This window comes from Pan troglodytes, chromosome 19 (genome assembly GCF_028858775.2).
Source record: "Pan troglodytes isolate AG18354 chromosome 19, NHGRI_mPanTro3-v2.0_pri, whole genome shotgun sequence".
Classification (NCBI taxonomy): domain Eukaryota; kingdom Metazoa; phylum Chordata; class Mammalia; order Primates; family Hominidae; genus Pan; species Pan troglodytes.
The window spans coordinates 64,385,508-64,401,848 of record NC_072417.2 but is presented as its reverse complement, the minus strand read 5'-3'; the positions used below and the strand labels follow the sequence as shown (position 1 = coordinate 64,401,848).

At 41.4% G+C, this 16,341-nt stretch overlaps 2 protein-coding genes across 39 annotated transcripts in view; one reads left to right on the top strand and one right to left on the bottom strand.

Annotated features, from left to right (window-relative positions):
• UTP18 (UTP18 small subunit processome component) overlaps positions 1-3,985 on the bottom strand; it is a 56,868-nt gene extending 52,883 nt beyond the window's left edge. For 6 of the 8 annotated variants that reach the window (XR_010153339.1, XR_010153338.1, XR_008540491.1 and 3 more), the window contains exons 1-2: positions 3,205-3,597; positions 740-852 (exon numbers count right to left, since the gene is read on the bottom strand). Coding sequence is in view for 5 of the 8 variants with exons in the window: in XM_054671201.2 (XP_054527176.1) it covers positions 740-852; positions 3,205-3,597 (506 nt within the window). In the remaining 3 variants the exon portion in view is untranslated. Of the gene's footprint in view, positions 1-739; positions 853-3,204 lie in introns of all 8 variants that reach the window. The other 2 variants (XM_063799866.1, XM_054671203.2) reach the window with 2 other exon arrangements.
• MBTD1 (mbt domain containing 1) overlaps positions 3,723-16,341 on the top strand; it is an 83,581-nt gene continuing 70,962 nt past the window's right edge. For 9 of the 31 annotated variants that reach the window (XR_010153336.1, XR_010153337.1, XM_054671198.2 and 6 more), the window contains exon 1: positions 4,180-4,296. Coding sequence is in view for 7 of the 31 variants with exons in the window: in XM_054671198.2 (XP_054527173.1) it covers positions 4,276-4,296 (21 nt within the window). In the remaining 24 variants the exon portion in view is untranslated. Of the gene's footprint in view, positions 4,012-4,162; positions 4,297-4,924; positions 4,989-9,330; positions 9,430-16,341 lie in introns of those variants that run through there. The other 22 variants (XM_063799862.1, XM_063799855.1, XM_063799859.1 and 19 more) reach the window with 6 other exon arrangements.

Genomic DNA, 16,341 nt, shown 5'->3' with positions numbered 1-16,341 from the left:
AGGCAGAGGTTGCAGTGAACCAAGATCGCACCACTGCACTCCAGCCTAGGTGAAACAGCAAGACTCTGTTTCAAAAAAAATAATTAAAAAAAAAAAAGGGAAAAAGAAAATCTACCCAACAATAGCCACGTAAATTATGGTTAATTCACATAATTGACTCCAACATAGCCATTTTAAAATGTCTATTTCTTTTAAGTAGGGAGAAATGTTTACAAAGTAACTTTATGTAGAAAAAGTCAAAATGTTAAATCAAGCATACAGTACATTCTCATCCATGACAGTTCCTATGGTGTGAGCTACCTTCTTTTTAGCCTTTACTCAGTTTCAGGCACTGTGCTAAAAGTTCTACAAGTACTATTTCGTTTAATCCCAACAAAATTCTGATGTAGTTACTATCATTGTGCCCATTTCACAAAGGAAAAAATGTAGGTTCCAAACTGCCTATGGTCAATTAGAAACTGGCCAAAAGAGGAGGCAAATCGAGATCTGACTTCAAACACTGTATTCTCTTAGCTACTGTATACAGCAAAGAGGAGACTGAGACAGAAGTGTGACAACATGCTAACAGCAGTTCTCCCCCGGTGGTGGGATCAGGAACCATGAAAGATCTTTTCTATACTTTCAAATATTTTTCAAATCTTCACATAATCACAAATTGGTAAAAAGAATGATTTTAAAATCTGCAAAATAACTTTTTTAAGTGTACAGAGGGATTCAGAAGAAAAGTTAGGCAACTTACATTTCCTCATCTTCATCTTCTTCATCCACCCAAACTGGCTTCTTTTGAGGTGGAAAATTACCTTTTGCTTCATTCTCCACTTCTGAGTCACCCGAGTCTTCATGTTCTTGAACCTACAGCAGACAAAACACCCTCAAGCACTGAGATTTTCCTATCCCATGACTGCAGACACATAGGCCTTACAGCCAAATGGCTCATAGAATGTTTTTTCTACCACTCTCTGATGAAATAATGGGATGGAATGCTACCATTGCAAATGCTGGAAGCAGAGGCAGAAAATGGAGAAATCAGAGAATGGCACCGACTGGACAGGTGAGGCAAGATGGAACAGTCAAGGAGAAAAAGTCAACACTCAACACGCAGGAAGGAAAACACCAAGTAAGACAAGAACAAAAGATGAGTCTGCAGATGAAAAAAGGAGGAGAAATGTCAGAACTACAGAAATTACAGGACCGGAGGCAAACTAGAGTCAAAGATATCTCCATTTTCCCGAACTGTTTTTGACCCCCTACCTCCTTAAGAAACTTTATACCAGCAGAGAGCGCAATGCCTCATGCCTGTAATCCCAACACTTTGGGAGGTCAAGGTGGGAGGACTGCTTGGGCCCAGGAGTTCGAGTCCAGCCTGGGCAACATAGGGAGAGCTCGTCTCTACAGAAAATTTTGAAATTTAGCTGGGTGTGTGGTGTGCACCTGTGGCCCCAGCTAACTACTTGGGAGGCAGAGGCAGGAGGATCACTTGAGCCTAGGAGGATGAAGCTGACTTCTGAGTTTAAAGTGTTCGGAGAATTGTGCAGGTGTAATTTATCTGTGACCAACAAGAAGAGCAACCAGTTACTATTAGCAAAAGGGAGCTGGAAGACTAACAGGTGCCGCTACACTCCAGTCTGGGTGACAAAGTTAGACCATATCTCTAAATAAGTAAAAAATAAATATACTTATACCATTAAATCTAAATTCTAAAGTTATAAATTTATACCATAAAGTTTATACTATCAAATCTAAACCTAGGCCGGGCGCGGTGGCGCACACTTGTAGTCTCAGCACTTTGGGAGGCCGAGGCGGGCGGATCACGAGGTCAGGAGTTTGAGACCAGCCTGGCCAAGATGGTGAAACCCCGTTTCTACTAAAGATACAAAAAAAAATTAGCCAGGCGTGGTGGCGCACGCCTGTAATGCCAGCTACTCCAGAGGCTGAGGCAGGAGAATCGCTTGAACCCAGGAAGTGGAGGTTGCAGTGAGCCGAGATGGCGCCACTGCACTCCAGCCTGGGCGACAGGGCGAGTCTAAAAAAAAAAAAAATCTAAACCTAGACCACAGAATATCCCTTGAAGTGAGTTTGAACTTCCCAAAACCAATGATAGAAATGTCCAAGTGGTTTCTACTTGCTCTACTACTAGTCTAATAGCCTTCAAACCCAACAGCTCCCACCTCCGTACACTGTTCCTTTTCCAGACGACAAAACCGTCGCACAGTTCAGCATGTTTCCAGTAATAGTTCTGTACTTCCCAAATAGATTGCTGCCACTTCTCCCACAAGCACCCGAAGGCGGCTCTGGTAAGCAGCTGACATTAACTAGGTCAGCATTTGTGTAATAAACATGGCCTGGGTAATTCTCGGTGAGCTTTCCTCTGCCCCCTTTATCTAAAATTTCACAAGCCTCTACACACGCCCATCTCCCTTTCCCGAATGTCCTTTTTTCTCTTCAGCACTTGTCACCAACAAACCTGAAGTTTACTCGTTTATCTCATCTATCTTGTCTCTGCCACTAGCACACAAGCGCCAAAAGGCAGGGATTTTTGTCAGTTTTGTCCATTGCTGTGTCTCCTCCAGTGCCTAGAACAATGTCTGCGACTCTCTCAAGAAAAGCCTGGTATAGAATTTAAAGGGATAGCAAAATGTGTGCAAAAAGTATGATCAATCACGCAGGGTTTGCCATTGCCAGAAAGGGTATCTGGCAACTAACAGGTTCACCAATATTTGCTAAATGAACGGAATACACGATCATTCTCAAAACCTGGTAGGTCTCATAGTCACATGGGGACATAGTTACAACGGAGATGCCCAGGCCCGTGCCCACGAATTGATTCCATCAACGAAATCGAATTCCTGAATCACAAGGAACTGAGGCAGGTGATCAAAAGACCACCCTCAGTTTGGGAAGAAGCTAACGGAGTCGAGCAGCAGCGAAAGATGCTCACGACCACAGTTCGCAAAGCAGATACCCGAGCAGCGGCGCCTCCAGGGGCGGAGAAAGACGCGGTCCCCGCCCTCCAGGCACTTTCAGTCTGGAGCAGGGAGGCGAGGGACCCGCAGCTGCGACCCTCCGCGCCCGCGTTCTCGGGCTCCCTCCCACCTGAGCGCTCCCCGCCGCCGCAGGTCGCCCAGGCTCCGCCCCCCGGAGCTTCACCGCCCACCGCGCGCCCCGCCCGAGTGCGCCCAGCCCGCGCGCCGCGGCCTCCCTCACCCTCGGGCCCCGCAGACGCCGCAGCAACGCGTCCTCGTCGTTCTCGACGTCGCCGAAGACCAGCTCCTCCAAGCACCGCTCCACGGCCGGTTTGTCCTCCTCCAGCCTCAGGCGGTTCCGCTGCCGGAGCCGTCTCTCTTCCTCCGCCGCCGCGACTGCAATCGCAGCGGCCGCCGCGCTCGGCCGGGCCGGCGGTTTCCGCTGGGATGAAGGGGCAGGCTTTTGGGGAGGCCCGCCTGGCCCCGCTCCGGCTTTCCAGTCCGGCCTCATTCCGGGCTTCCGCTTCGGCTTCGCTCCGGTTCTCCGGTCCAGTTTCATTCGTCTCCTCCGTTCCGGCGGCATCGTTAGGTTTGAGGAGAAACGCAGGCGCTCACGTGGAACCTCGCTGCGCATGCGCCCAGGCCCCTCGCTGGCCGCCGCCGCCGAAGCCCCGGGCGCCGGAAGGAGCCTGCGCAGCCTCTTGCCACGTGACCAGCACTCCCTCCCTCTACGTAACTCCCGCTCCCCTACCCAGCCCCGCCCCGTGTGGGAGTTCCTCCGGGAGGGCCAATCTTCCGGGTGTAGGGGGAAGCGGCGTGACTGGAGTGGAAAATTTTTCCAACACAATTTCGCAGCTGCAACATATTGAAAGGAGCGCAAGAAACCCCGAGTATACACTGGGACGGCTGAATGGAACTTCTGCTTTTCCTCTTGGCTGTAACCACTTGACTTGACACAAGCCTCAATACGCTTTCCACCCTTCGTCTTGGTACGGTCCTTGGAGTACGGAGCCTGCAGAGGGTCCCACGGTGGAAGCGAGAGAGGAGGGTATGTAGGGAAGTGGGCCAATCGGGGCGCGGGTCACGGCGCAGGCGCGCTGGGGAGGGAGGGCTATGCTAATGTTGTTGATATCCTGGGGCCACCCGAGTTAAAGGGGGGAAATCCGGGGGCTGCTGCAGCCGCCACCGGTCTAGGCCCAGCCGGGGGCCCCCTGTAGTCGCCGCAGTCCCGGGGAGAGGCACCTGCCCCCAGCCCGGGGAGGGGGCGCCGCGGGCTCGGGGAGCACGGACAACCCCTACCCATGAGGCCCTGATGGAAAACACAAAGGATCTGGTGAGAGCCGAGCGCGGCAGCCGCTTTGTGTGCCAGGTGGGGGGGACGCCTGCAGCTCTCCGACCCCAGGAACCCCGCAGCTCCCTGACCCTGCTCCCTGGCCTGCTTCTCCATCCCACGCCCTCTCAACCTCCGGAGCCCCCCTCCCCCTTCCAGCCGTTAAACGATTCAGGGGTTCCCCTCCCCCCACCCCGTCAGCCTTGGACTCGTTGGGGTTCTCTCCATCTCCTCCACCCTTTGGAAGAAAAATTTGAGAAGAAAGTTTTTCTCTGCGTCCTGCCCCCGCCCCCTGCTCTGGCTAGGGGGGAAAGGCTGGATCCGAGACTTTTCCTTTTTTAGCCACCCAGGGTGGGAGAGTGGAGTAGTCCTCTCTTCTTGGCGGGGAGGGGGAGCACAGTTTCGGTGCTTTGCAGGGGAAGGTGTCTATCTGCCTTGGGGGCAGTGCCGCGAGGCGGTTTGCACGTGGAGGTGGAAATATTGAAAGGGGGCGGGGTGGGCACGTGCGGGAGAGGTGGGAGTGGTGTTTGGGAAGCAGCCTCCAAGGCTGCATATTTAAAAGGGTTTCAAGTCGGTGGGCTTCTGTGACCATTGCGTTCTCCTTTGTGAAATAAGAATCCTAACATTTCAGAGTCGGAAGAGACGTTAGAGGTCATCCAAAGCAGCCGTCCCCTCTGCAGCCTCTCTGACAAGTGGTAGGTAGTCTGAACCCTGCTTACACCCCTAAAAGCACTGAGAGCTCACTACTGCCCAGGAAAGCCCATATTTCAGTAGTTCTAATTGTTGTCTGCCTACCCTTATTAGACCCTTCAGTCTCATTCATGTCCTGGTTAAGTTGCTCCTTTTTTTACTTCTCAAATTTTCTCTCACATCCTCCTCACCCACCCACTGCTCATTGGCCTATATTTTGTGTGCCAAGAAAGAACAGCAGGGAAGTGGAGGAAGGGGGGTTGAGAGATAGTGAGGGCTAGCCGAAAACTTTGCTGGGTCAGTGTCAAGTGTGCTGGCTTACATGCCTGAAGATGTTTTTCTACAGGAAGCTAAAGAATTACAATATGGGAATTTCGTGCCTGTTTTCTCTTATGAGTGCATCTTTTTGAAGTTAGAAATTTCAGCGTCATCTCCGTGGTTCTTGTATCACAAAACACATTTGTTTGTTACCTAAATCACTTCTAAGGATGTCTAAAACTGTCTCTTAGGGATGGTACTGAAGCGGTTAGAAGCATCACCTGGTAGAGGGATGATTAGATGATTACCGCCCCCACCCGTATTTGACCTGTGTTCCTCGGAAGCTAGTCTTTCCTCCAAGGGCCTCTCTTCCAAATGCTTTTACTCCTTTTTTTTTTTTTTTAAAGTAACTATCTTTTATGAGATTTGAAATTTATGAACCATTTTAATACTTGTTTAGAGTTTACAATATTTTTAATTCTCCTTATACTAGCATGCACCAGTACTTATCACTGGGTGGTTGAGATAGTTGAAACTATTGTCACTGGGTGTTTTTCTAACGTTCTCCTTCATTTGGTGAGCTATGCTGCCTCTAAAAGTAGTTTTATTGGCCTAAGAATCTTGGATATACCTGTTACTCTCTAATGTGGTGAAGTGGGTGTTAATACATAACAAGTATAATGTAGAAATAATGCATGTGATTTAAAAGCCAGCAAATAAATTTCACCTTAAGCCCCAGTCTCCTATTTAAAAGGTTAGACTCAATTTTTCTCTCCTCCTCTTATAACTTAGAGACTGTTGCTTTGCTCTTGTGTACTTAGACTGTTATTTTATTTTTCATTTGTTTACCTCAACACCAGAGTGTTTAGAAAGAAAATAGCTGTACTTTTTTTTTTTTTGCACCACCTCCTTCTCTGAATAAGAAGTAGCTTCTATCTATCTAAAACCCCATACTGATTGCTTGTGAGTACCTTGCAAATCATGGCAACATCTGTCTTTTATTCATAGTGCCTTACGTTGTTGCGTCATGCTTTTTAACCATCCAGTTTCTAACTTTATGTAATGTTTGACATAAAATATTTCCTCTAAATCTACTCATTAGAATTCAGCTTGTGAAAAAGAATCAGTAGAGGTGTAATAATAGTGTTTTTAACATTTTAATTAATAAGGAGTTCCAAGTTTTTTTCCTGCTTACTTTAAACATGAACTGTCATGACTTAAGTTGACTGACTTTGGAGACATCTGCATTCTAAACATACTAGACAGGAACAACTGGTTTTATTTTTAAGACGCTGCCATATTCTTTAAAGCTGGTTATATGTTGACCTTATTATCTAAACCTTTCTAGATGTTCTAGTGCTGCTTTTGGTCCCTCAATAATGTTGAAAATTAAAACAACATTTTAAATTGTTTTCAAATGTAACATAGTGATCAAAGGAAAATATAAGCTATAGTTTAAAAGTGAAAACAACATATTAGGATAAATACTAAACCACTGAATTACTAAAAGCCAAGAGTGCTCAGTAGTCTGAGTAACCACATTCTAAAATTAGACAAGTGACATTCTTTGGGTTGCTCTTTGTTTCTCAGCTTTTCATCTTTAAAATGTTTGCTAAATAAGATATAACCTTTCACACTTATGTATCGTTAGTCTGAGGGTTTCAAAATTCAAGAAAGAATAAAAACATCAGGACAATAAAAGAGAAAGGACTTACAATAGTTAAAACAATCTAAGATATTTCTCCTAACACCACAGTATTCTTAACTGTGCAAGATGACTTTTGATTTCATGCAAAAATTGCACATAGATTTAATCATTATTTTTTAATAAACCTTGGCTTAAGGATTTTTTTACCTGCAAATTTAGGATTTCTCTTCTTGCTTTGCTGGAACCCACAATAAAAGGTGAAAAGGAAATAATTCCCATTTGAACAAACCCTGAATATGAGATAGGATGAAGTGACACAATAAGAGGGGTGCTGGCAGTGAGGTTGATGTCACAATTCTGCCATTGAGTAGCTCCATGGCCCTTGTTGGACAATATCCTGTGCCTCCATTTTCTCATGGCAGTTGAAGGGTTAGTCTAGTATCAGCATAATCCAATAGAAGTTTCTGCAGTGATGGAAATTTCCTATATCTTTGCTGTCCAGTTATGGTAGCCACTAGCCACATGTGGTTGTTGAGCACTTGAAATGTAACTAGTGGAACTAAAAATTGAAGAACTCAATTTTTAATTTTGCTGTTTTAGGCAATGTAAATTTAAGTAGCCAAATGTCTGGCATACTGGACATACACACATAGAACACTGTTTTCTAAGCATAATTAATCATTAGAATCACTTCTTGGAGGCTCTTGTTAAAATACTAAACTTCTCTCCTATAACTTATTTAGTAGGTCTGCAGTGGGTCCTGGGAATGTGTTTTTAATGTATACCCCAGAAAGTTTATCAGGTTGGTTAGGGAAACACTCCATTAGGAGATTTCTGAGGTCCCTTCGAGTTCTCACTTTAGCACTGATAATTTAGTATTTAGTCTAGTAGAAGTGAGCTCTGGACAAAGTCGGCAGGCTACCTCTCTGAACTGCGATCTTAGGTGAGTTGTGTAATCTCTGAAAGCTTCACTTTCCTCATCTGAAATACAGGGTGAACATCAGCTCTGCCTCCTGTAGTTTCTGTAAACCTCCACTCAGATGTTATGCCCGCTGTTTAAAAAAAGTAAGCTGCTATAAAAGATGAGACAAGTCATAAGATAAAATGTTAAGATGTGTTCCCAGGCTTTCCTTCTTTTTCCTTTTTCACTATGTTTAATTCCTACTACTAGTCTTTTAAAACTGGTTGTATATAATACTCATTAGTTTGTTCAACGTTGTGGCCCAATTATTTGGCCACCATTTGCAGTCTTAATTGTAGGACAGGAATGTTAAGTCTAATACTTCTTTGTATTTCTGGTGCTAAGCATAGTGATTTGTATATATTGTTCAATAAATATTGGTTAATATTAACCAGGTGTGGTGGCTCACGCCTGTAATCCCAATACTTTGAGAGCCCAGGACAGGCAGATTGCTTGAACCCAGGAGTTCAAGATCAGCCTGGGCAACATGGCGAAACCCTGTCTCTACAAAAAAAAATTACAAAAATTAGTCAGGTGTCGTGGCACACCCCTGTGGTCCCAGCTACTCGGGGGCGGAGGTGGGAGCATTGCTTGAGTCCGGTGGGAGACCCAGGTTGAAGTGAGCCATGATTATGCCACTGGACTCCAGCCTGGGCGACAGAGTGAGACTCCGTCTCAAAAAAAAAAAAAAGGAAAAAAAAAAGGTTATCATCATCTATTACTTTAAGACTTCTAAGCTTTAAAATTTGCTAGAGATTATTTTATACACCAGAGAAGTAGCCCCCTTGTGTATCTGTATGTGTTTAACACATCTTTGTTTAATTATTAACACCCTGTAGTTACTATTGTTCAGTGATTTTATATCTTCTGAGCAACCAGTTGCAAATATATTTTTTAAAGGTAAATACCAAGAGAATGTTATCATTTCAGATCAAGTGTTTTTAGGTTATATCAGATCAATATGATACTGAATAAGCTATTGAATTTACTTTCTGTTTTCTTTTTTTTTTGAGATGGAGTCTCGCTCTGTCGCCCAGGCTGGAGTGCAGTGGCATGAGCTCGGTTCACTGCAGTCTCCGCCTCCCGGGTTCAAGTGATTCTTCTGCCTCAGCCTCCCGAGTGGCTGGGACTACAGGCAAATGCCACCACACCCAGTTCATTTTTGTATTTTTAGTAGAGGTGGGGTTTCACCACATTGGCCAGGCTGGTGTCAAACTCCTGACCTTGTGATCTGCCCGCCTCAGCCTCCCAAAGTGCTGGGATTACAGGCGTGAGCCACTGCACCTGGCCCGTCTCTATGTTAACATACTAATAAATGATCTTGTTTGATCATTCAGACCACATTCGCCCTACAGACCCAGCTTGAGTATGAATTCTATTATTGGGGGTAGAATTGATAGCTGATAATGATCTCAGGGAATCTCTAGGCCACTGCATGTTTCAGACTTAATTTTGATATGGTCATCTTATTTTTAATTAGCTTTCCAGGTTCGTACTTAAGGATTCATAGCTTTCTTCGGAAGAACTGAAAGCCTATTCATGTGAATTTTTTTATTTTATCATACATCCTTCCTGTGTGGTAAGTGATGTTTTTCTTATTTAGAAGAGAGGGAAACTGAGACCCAAGTAATTGTTACATCCAAAGTCATAACAGTGATAGGTCTAGAAGTTGAACCCAAAGAGGTAGAAATTTGTATTTCTTGTAGATCAAAGAATCACTTCCTTTTGTTCACTGTTGCTTTAAATCTTAAAATATTGCTATGTAGAATATTGTCCTCTCCTATCATTCTCCTGGGTACTTTTCCATTTCTTTAGATGGGTTATTCAGAATATTATTGCTTTTGGTTTCCTCTTGATTGTATCATTGACATGAATTTATTCTTGCTTGCACATTGAATTTGTGGGAAATAAAAACTCAGTAATCCCAAATCCTTACCATTTATGTTCCTCGTAACAGTAAGCTTAGAAAGAAAAAAGGCATTTCTCTTTACACTGATGAGTTTTATCACTATACCAGAATGTGCTTTCATCCTCATAGTATAATAGAATGAAAAAGAGGCCTGCAGGAGCTAAATAGCTCTTGAGCTCCTACCAAGTTCAGTCATTGTAGACTATGTATTAATCTCTGTTTACTACTTTGTGATCTCATGCATACAACATTCAAATTTAAGGTTGTAGAAAATATTTGCTCCATAGCTAAATATAAAAATTTGAAAATTATGTGAGCCACTGCTCCCAGTGGGTTTGGATAATGAAGAATTGGTTGACTTCTGATGAGTTTATTCATATCTGATGAGTTTACTCATATTGAAATTACACTATTATTAATATTACTTGGCTCCATGTTTATTGACACCTGCATTTAAGATTTCAAGTGTTTTCTGTCATTTCTCCCAGAGATGTTTAGTTTTGTTGGAACTTTTGTTTGGTTATACCAATAAGTTAATGACTATGCTTTTTAATTCCCTTGTAGATTTCATAGGGAGGATGGTTTACCTAAGTGACAGTTACAGTAGGACAATGAAGTTCTGTTGTGATTTGTGATCTCTTCTTTAATTTTGTCCCTATAAAAACCTTTTATTTTTTATTATAGAAGTACACCTATAATGTTTTAAAAAAGAAAAATATTGAAAAGTTAGATTCATCTTCCCATGCCACTTCTACCCTGCTAAAAGTTTAGCTACTCCTAAGGTCTTTCTTAGTGCACATAAAAACAAACATACATATATTGATCTGTGTATATGCCAGTGTATATTGTCTCTTTGAATAAAAAGTGAGTCATATTGTGATATATTTTATTATACTATGTATTGTGATTTATTTTTTCCACTCAGTATTTTACCTGTTGCTCATGATTCCCCTGCTGATTGTAAGTTTGTCTCCAGTTTTTCATTATTATTACATTAGCAAACATCCTTCTACATAGGTTCTTGTGTCCTTGTATGTATTATGTATGAGTATTTCTGAAGGACAGATTCCTAAAAATGGAATTACCTAGTCAAAAGGCATAGCCATTTTAAGTTTTCATATGTAATGTCAAATTGCCTTCCAGATAGATAGTGTAAGGTTACCTTCCTACCAAGTGTATATGAGCACTGTTTTTCCCACATGTATTTACTGATACCACATATCAATCTCTCAATATATACCAACTTAATTTTTTAATGTACTGTATACTTCATATAAATTAGCTTTTATTTTTATCAAAGTAATACATGCACTTGATAGTATAATAATTAAACAATGCTAAAAGTATTCCCAAAAAAATGGTCCTTGTCCCAATTCAGCTCTGATGAGACAACTGCTTTCATTCTTTTAGCTTTCTCATCTAGTATCTATCTCTCTAATTCTAAAGCTTAGGCTTATATTATTTATTTAGTATATGAATTTTAGACATTAGTGACTTTATAGTGGACAGGGAGTTAGAACATACACCCAAATATAAAGCAAGGTTTACCTACCTACAATCATTCCATCTCCCTACATTCAAGACCTTAAATAGTCATCTAATATGATTTGCAGTTTTTTGGGTTTTTTTTTTTTTTTTTTTTTGAGACAGAGTCTCACTCTGTCGCCCAGACTGGAGTGCAGTAGCTCAATCTTGGCTCTCTGCAACCTTCGCCTCCCGGGTTCAAGTGATTCTTCTGCCTCAGCCTCCCTGGTAGCTGGACTACAGGTGCCACCACCACACCTGGCTGATTTTTGTATTTTTAGTAGAGATGGGGTTTTACCATATTGGCCAGGCTGGTCTGGAACTCCTGGTGGATTACTCCTCAAGTAATCCACCCACCTTGGTCTCCCAAACTACTAGGATTACAGGTGTGAGCCACTGCACCTGGCCTCGGTTTTATTTTGAAGAGCAAAATGTTCATGAAGGCACATTACCTGAAACATATTTATTTGATGCTTGTTTTCTATGCTTATAGAGGCTAGCTGACAGAACCAGTATTGGGGAGGGGGGAGAAAGAAGGTTAAAATTTAAAACGTTTTAAGATAGTCCCATGATTCATATTATTAGTGTTCATGGTGGTTATATGATCTTGGGCAAGTTGCTTAGCCTATTTGGGCCACTGCTTCCTCCTGTAAAATGAGAGTGACACTCATAAGGTTTAAATGCGCTGCTACAGATTTAAGTGCTGAATATGCCTGACACATACTAAGCATATTACAAATATTATAATAATAACCAAATCAGATCAGTAACAAAAATAGTCCAACATGGCTGGGTGCAATGGCTCATGCCTGTAATCCCAACACTGTGGGAGGCCGAAGTGGGCCAATCACTTGAGGCCAGGAGTTCGAGATCAGCCTGGCCAACATGGTGAAACCCTGTCTCTACCAAAAATATAAAAATTACCCAGGTGTTGTGGCACACACTGTAATCCCAGCTTCTCGGGAGACTGAGGCATGAGAATCGCTTGAACCTGGGAGGCAGAGGTTACAGTAAGCCAAGATCATGCCACTACACTGCAGCTTGAATGACAGAGCAAGTCCAATATTAGGTTATTGTAGAATTTACAAATAAACTCCTATAGGACGAAATGTGTTCAAGAGTTCAACTCACAAATTTAGTTTATTTCTCTACCTATAAATAGAGATTTGTAGATTCTTATAGGTAGAGAAATAAACCAAATTCCAACTGCTCCTTATGCTCATTCCTCTAGGTGTTAAGAGTGAGGGAGGGAAGGCTTGACAAATTTACTGAAAGAGGTATGGAAGTGTGAAAGCTTTAGACAAGGTACAAAGATCCACTCTCAGAAAGAGAAAATCTGAAAAAAGTTCCAAAACATTGATCATAGGTTTGGAGTTTGATAGTTCACAGCTCTATGTATGGAGAAGAGCTTAAAGGTAAGCAGTACCAGAATTGGTAGCTTTAAATTATAAGCATTGCCTCATAAGGGAAACATGAAGACTTGGAGACATGTCAGTGAAGACTTGGAGACATGGCAGTGAAGAAGAAAGAAGAAAAAATTCTTCAGGAAAAGAAAAAAACTGAACTTAGAGAAGAGGGTGTTCTTGAACTAGGAGCTCTGCCTATGAAATGAACAGAAATAGAAAAGAGCAGGCCACATCCATACAGAACTGTAAGAAAAAACAAACAGGAAATGTGAATCAGCATTTCAACTGATGAAAATCTACCCCCATCAAAAAAAGCAGGAAAAAATTGACACAATGCTCCAAGTGAAATTAAACATCCTCAAACCAATGTTTGGAGATTTGAAAAATTAAGAAATATTCTGAAACAAATATAAAACTCAGAAAGGAACAAAAAGCATTAAGAAATGAACACAAAGTAGATTAAACAGAAAAATAGAAGATAAAATCATAACCAATAATGAAGTTTTAACATTCCCACATGACAAATTCAAATTTAATAAAAAGTATTGAAGAAAAGCAGGAAAACAGGATAATTGAGATGAGATTTTTGTTTTGAAAATTGACCAAGTTGAAATGGGAGATGGATCCAAAGTCTACTGTATATAATTGGTGTCCTTCAAGAAGAGAAAATATTTAAAACTATAATCCAAGAAAACTTTCTGGAAGTGAAAAGAGATCTGAATCTATACCACAGAAGTTCATACCAGAAGGCACACTCAAAGATATTTCCTAGTAAAGCTGTATGACTGTAAAGATGCAAAGAATTCTCAGGGTCTCCAGGCAAAGACGTGACATAGAGGCAAGAGAATTAGACCAGTGTCAGATTTCTCAAAAGCAACGTAACAAAGCAAGACAATGGAGCAGCATGAGGAAAGTGACTGCTAGCCAGGGATTTTATATCCAGCTAACTGTTGTCCAGGTATTAAGGCTGCAGAACAACAGTTTGAACATGCAGGAACTCAGGGAATACTGTACTCGTTTACCCCTCCTGAGGACACTCGAAAAGGATGACTTTCATCTAAAAGATATTTGGGACATTTCCTACAAAAAGACTGTGACAATAAGTATTTCAGATATCTTTTTGAACTAAGATTAAAACCAATAGTAGGGACCTAGAGAATAGTACATAAACATTATACATTCTGACAAAGCAGAAAGAATGCAACTAAAATATAATGGGATGGGAAATAAAAGGAAAAACTAAGGCCATGTGTGGTGGCTCACACCTGTAATCCCAGCACTTTGGGAGGCTTAGGTGGGTGGATTACTTGAGCCCAGGACTTCTAGACCAGCCTGGGCAACATAGTGAGACCCAGTCTCTACAAAAAAAAAAAAAAAAAAGTGTTTAATTAGCCAGGCGTGGTGGCTCATGCCTGTAGTCCCAACTACTCAGGAGGCTGAAGTAGGAGGATCATTTGAGCCCAGGAGGTCAAGGCTGCAGAGAGCTGTGTTTGCCTAACTGCACTCCAGCCTGGGCAACAGAATGAGACCCTGTCTAGAACTGTTCTTTTTCAGAACTAGAATAAGAATAATTACTGTAATTGAAGTAATATGAGGGAGTCAGAGGCTACCATCTAAAACTGAAAGACCAAATAGAAAAGATTAGGTAAGAAAAAAAATACAGTGTACTGTAAAAGCTATTAATATAAAGGTAAGCATGACGAAGACTTTCCAAAATACTGAGAGAAATTTTTAAAGGGACAAAGAAAACCATGATGGAACAGAAAAAAAAGTATACAGTACATAATGCATACCCTAATGATAAAATATGTGGAGAATTGAGAGCGAACATAAAGGCCAGGACAAATATGTACCAGGCAAATAGAAACCCCAAGAATGCAAGACTGAAAATGCAGATAGCAAAGTAGAATTCAAACCAAAAAAAGCATTAAATCAGACAAAAGAGAACAGTTTATAATGCTAAAAACCATGATTCACAACAAAGAATTCACAGTTAAATATGTACCACATAACACAGCAACAATCTGTATAAAGTAAAATCTATATGAAGTATAAGAAGAAATAAAAAACTAAAATTAGGGGACTTTGACACTTAGCACAAGATGTAGTGGGTAAAAAAGGGTATGAAAGATCTAAATAATGTTATGTGAATCTTCAAGTATATCCCTAATAATCAAGAATATACTGCTTCCCCCCGCCCCCAACTCTGTCTCCCAGGCTGCAGTACAGTGGCATGATCATGGCTCACTGCAGCCTTGACCTCCCTGCCTCAGGTGATCCTCCCACCTCAGCCTCCCAAGTAGCTGAGACCACAGGTGCACACCACCATGCCCAGCTAATTTTTTTTTTTTTTTTTTTTTTTGCTTATTGTAGAGACGAAGTCTTGCCATGTTGCCCAGGCTAGTCTCAAACTCGGGCTCAAGCAGTCTTCCTGCCTTGGCCTCCCATAGTCCTGGGATTATAGGTGTGAGCCACCATGCGGGGCCAGAGAGTATGTTCTTTTTAAACACAGAATATTCACAAAAAATTGTCAATCTATTAGAAAAACATTAGTAGGTCCCATACAAGAAAACAAAAACAAATCCAAAAAGCAAAAGGACATTGCACTTCCGTCTTGAAGTTAAGAAACCTTGTATTATGTATTCACAGAAAACCTTGTACAAGAATTTTTGTGGCAGCTTTATTCATAGTAAAATCTGGATGAAGAAAGGGTAAGCTGATACATTGACGAGTATTACTCAGCAATAAAAAGAAACCATTTATACATGTAACATGAATGAATCTCAGAAACACTATGCTGACTGGAAGAAATTAGACACAAAAATATGCATACGATTTTATGCCATTTATATAAAATCTTAAATATATACAAAATTTAGCCAAAGCTAATAGAACTCGGGACTGGGGAGAGATTGAGTGGGAAAGGACAGGAAGGAGCTTTCTAGAGTGACAGAAAAGTCCTATATTTTGATAAGCGTTCAACAGTATGCCTTAATTTTTAAAAGTTTAATGGGTAAAAGGGAAACACAAATTGCAAAGTTTCTGGAAAATGATGATAAGAAAAGTACTACATAATACTACATACCAGAATCTGTGGAATACATTTAAAGCAGTGAGCAGAGGAAAATTCATAGCCCTAAACACTTACATAAATGAAAATAAATTCCCAATTCAGAAATGAACAAAGTAAGCCAAAAGCACAAGGAAGGAAATAAAGATAAAAGTAGAAGTTAATGAGTTAACAGAAAAACTATATGTCTAGTTGATGAATCAATCTTGGACCCTTGAGGGAAGAGTCACATAATAGATGAATCACTAGCTAATTTAACCAAGTGGGGAAAGGGAGAAAGCACACATGAAATTTTAAGAAATAACAACGGGAAGATAACATTGGATACAGAGGAAATTGAGAACTATTTTAATACAGAACTATTTTGCACACCTCTATACAAATACATTTCAAAACCTAGATGAAATGGATAATTTCTTAGGAAAATACAGTTTAATAAAATTGACCTCATTAGAGATTAAAAGAAAATAAGACCAATTTTCCTAGAAGAACTAAAAATTTGTCAAGGAACCATCCCACCAAACACCAGGCCTAGATGGTTTCACAGGGGAGTTCTGCCTGACCAGATATTCCCGATGCTAC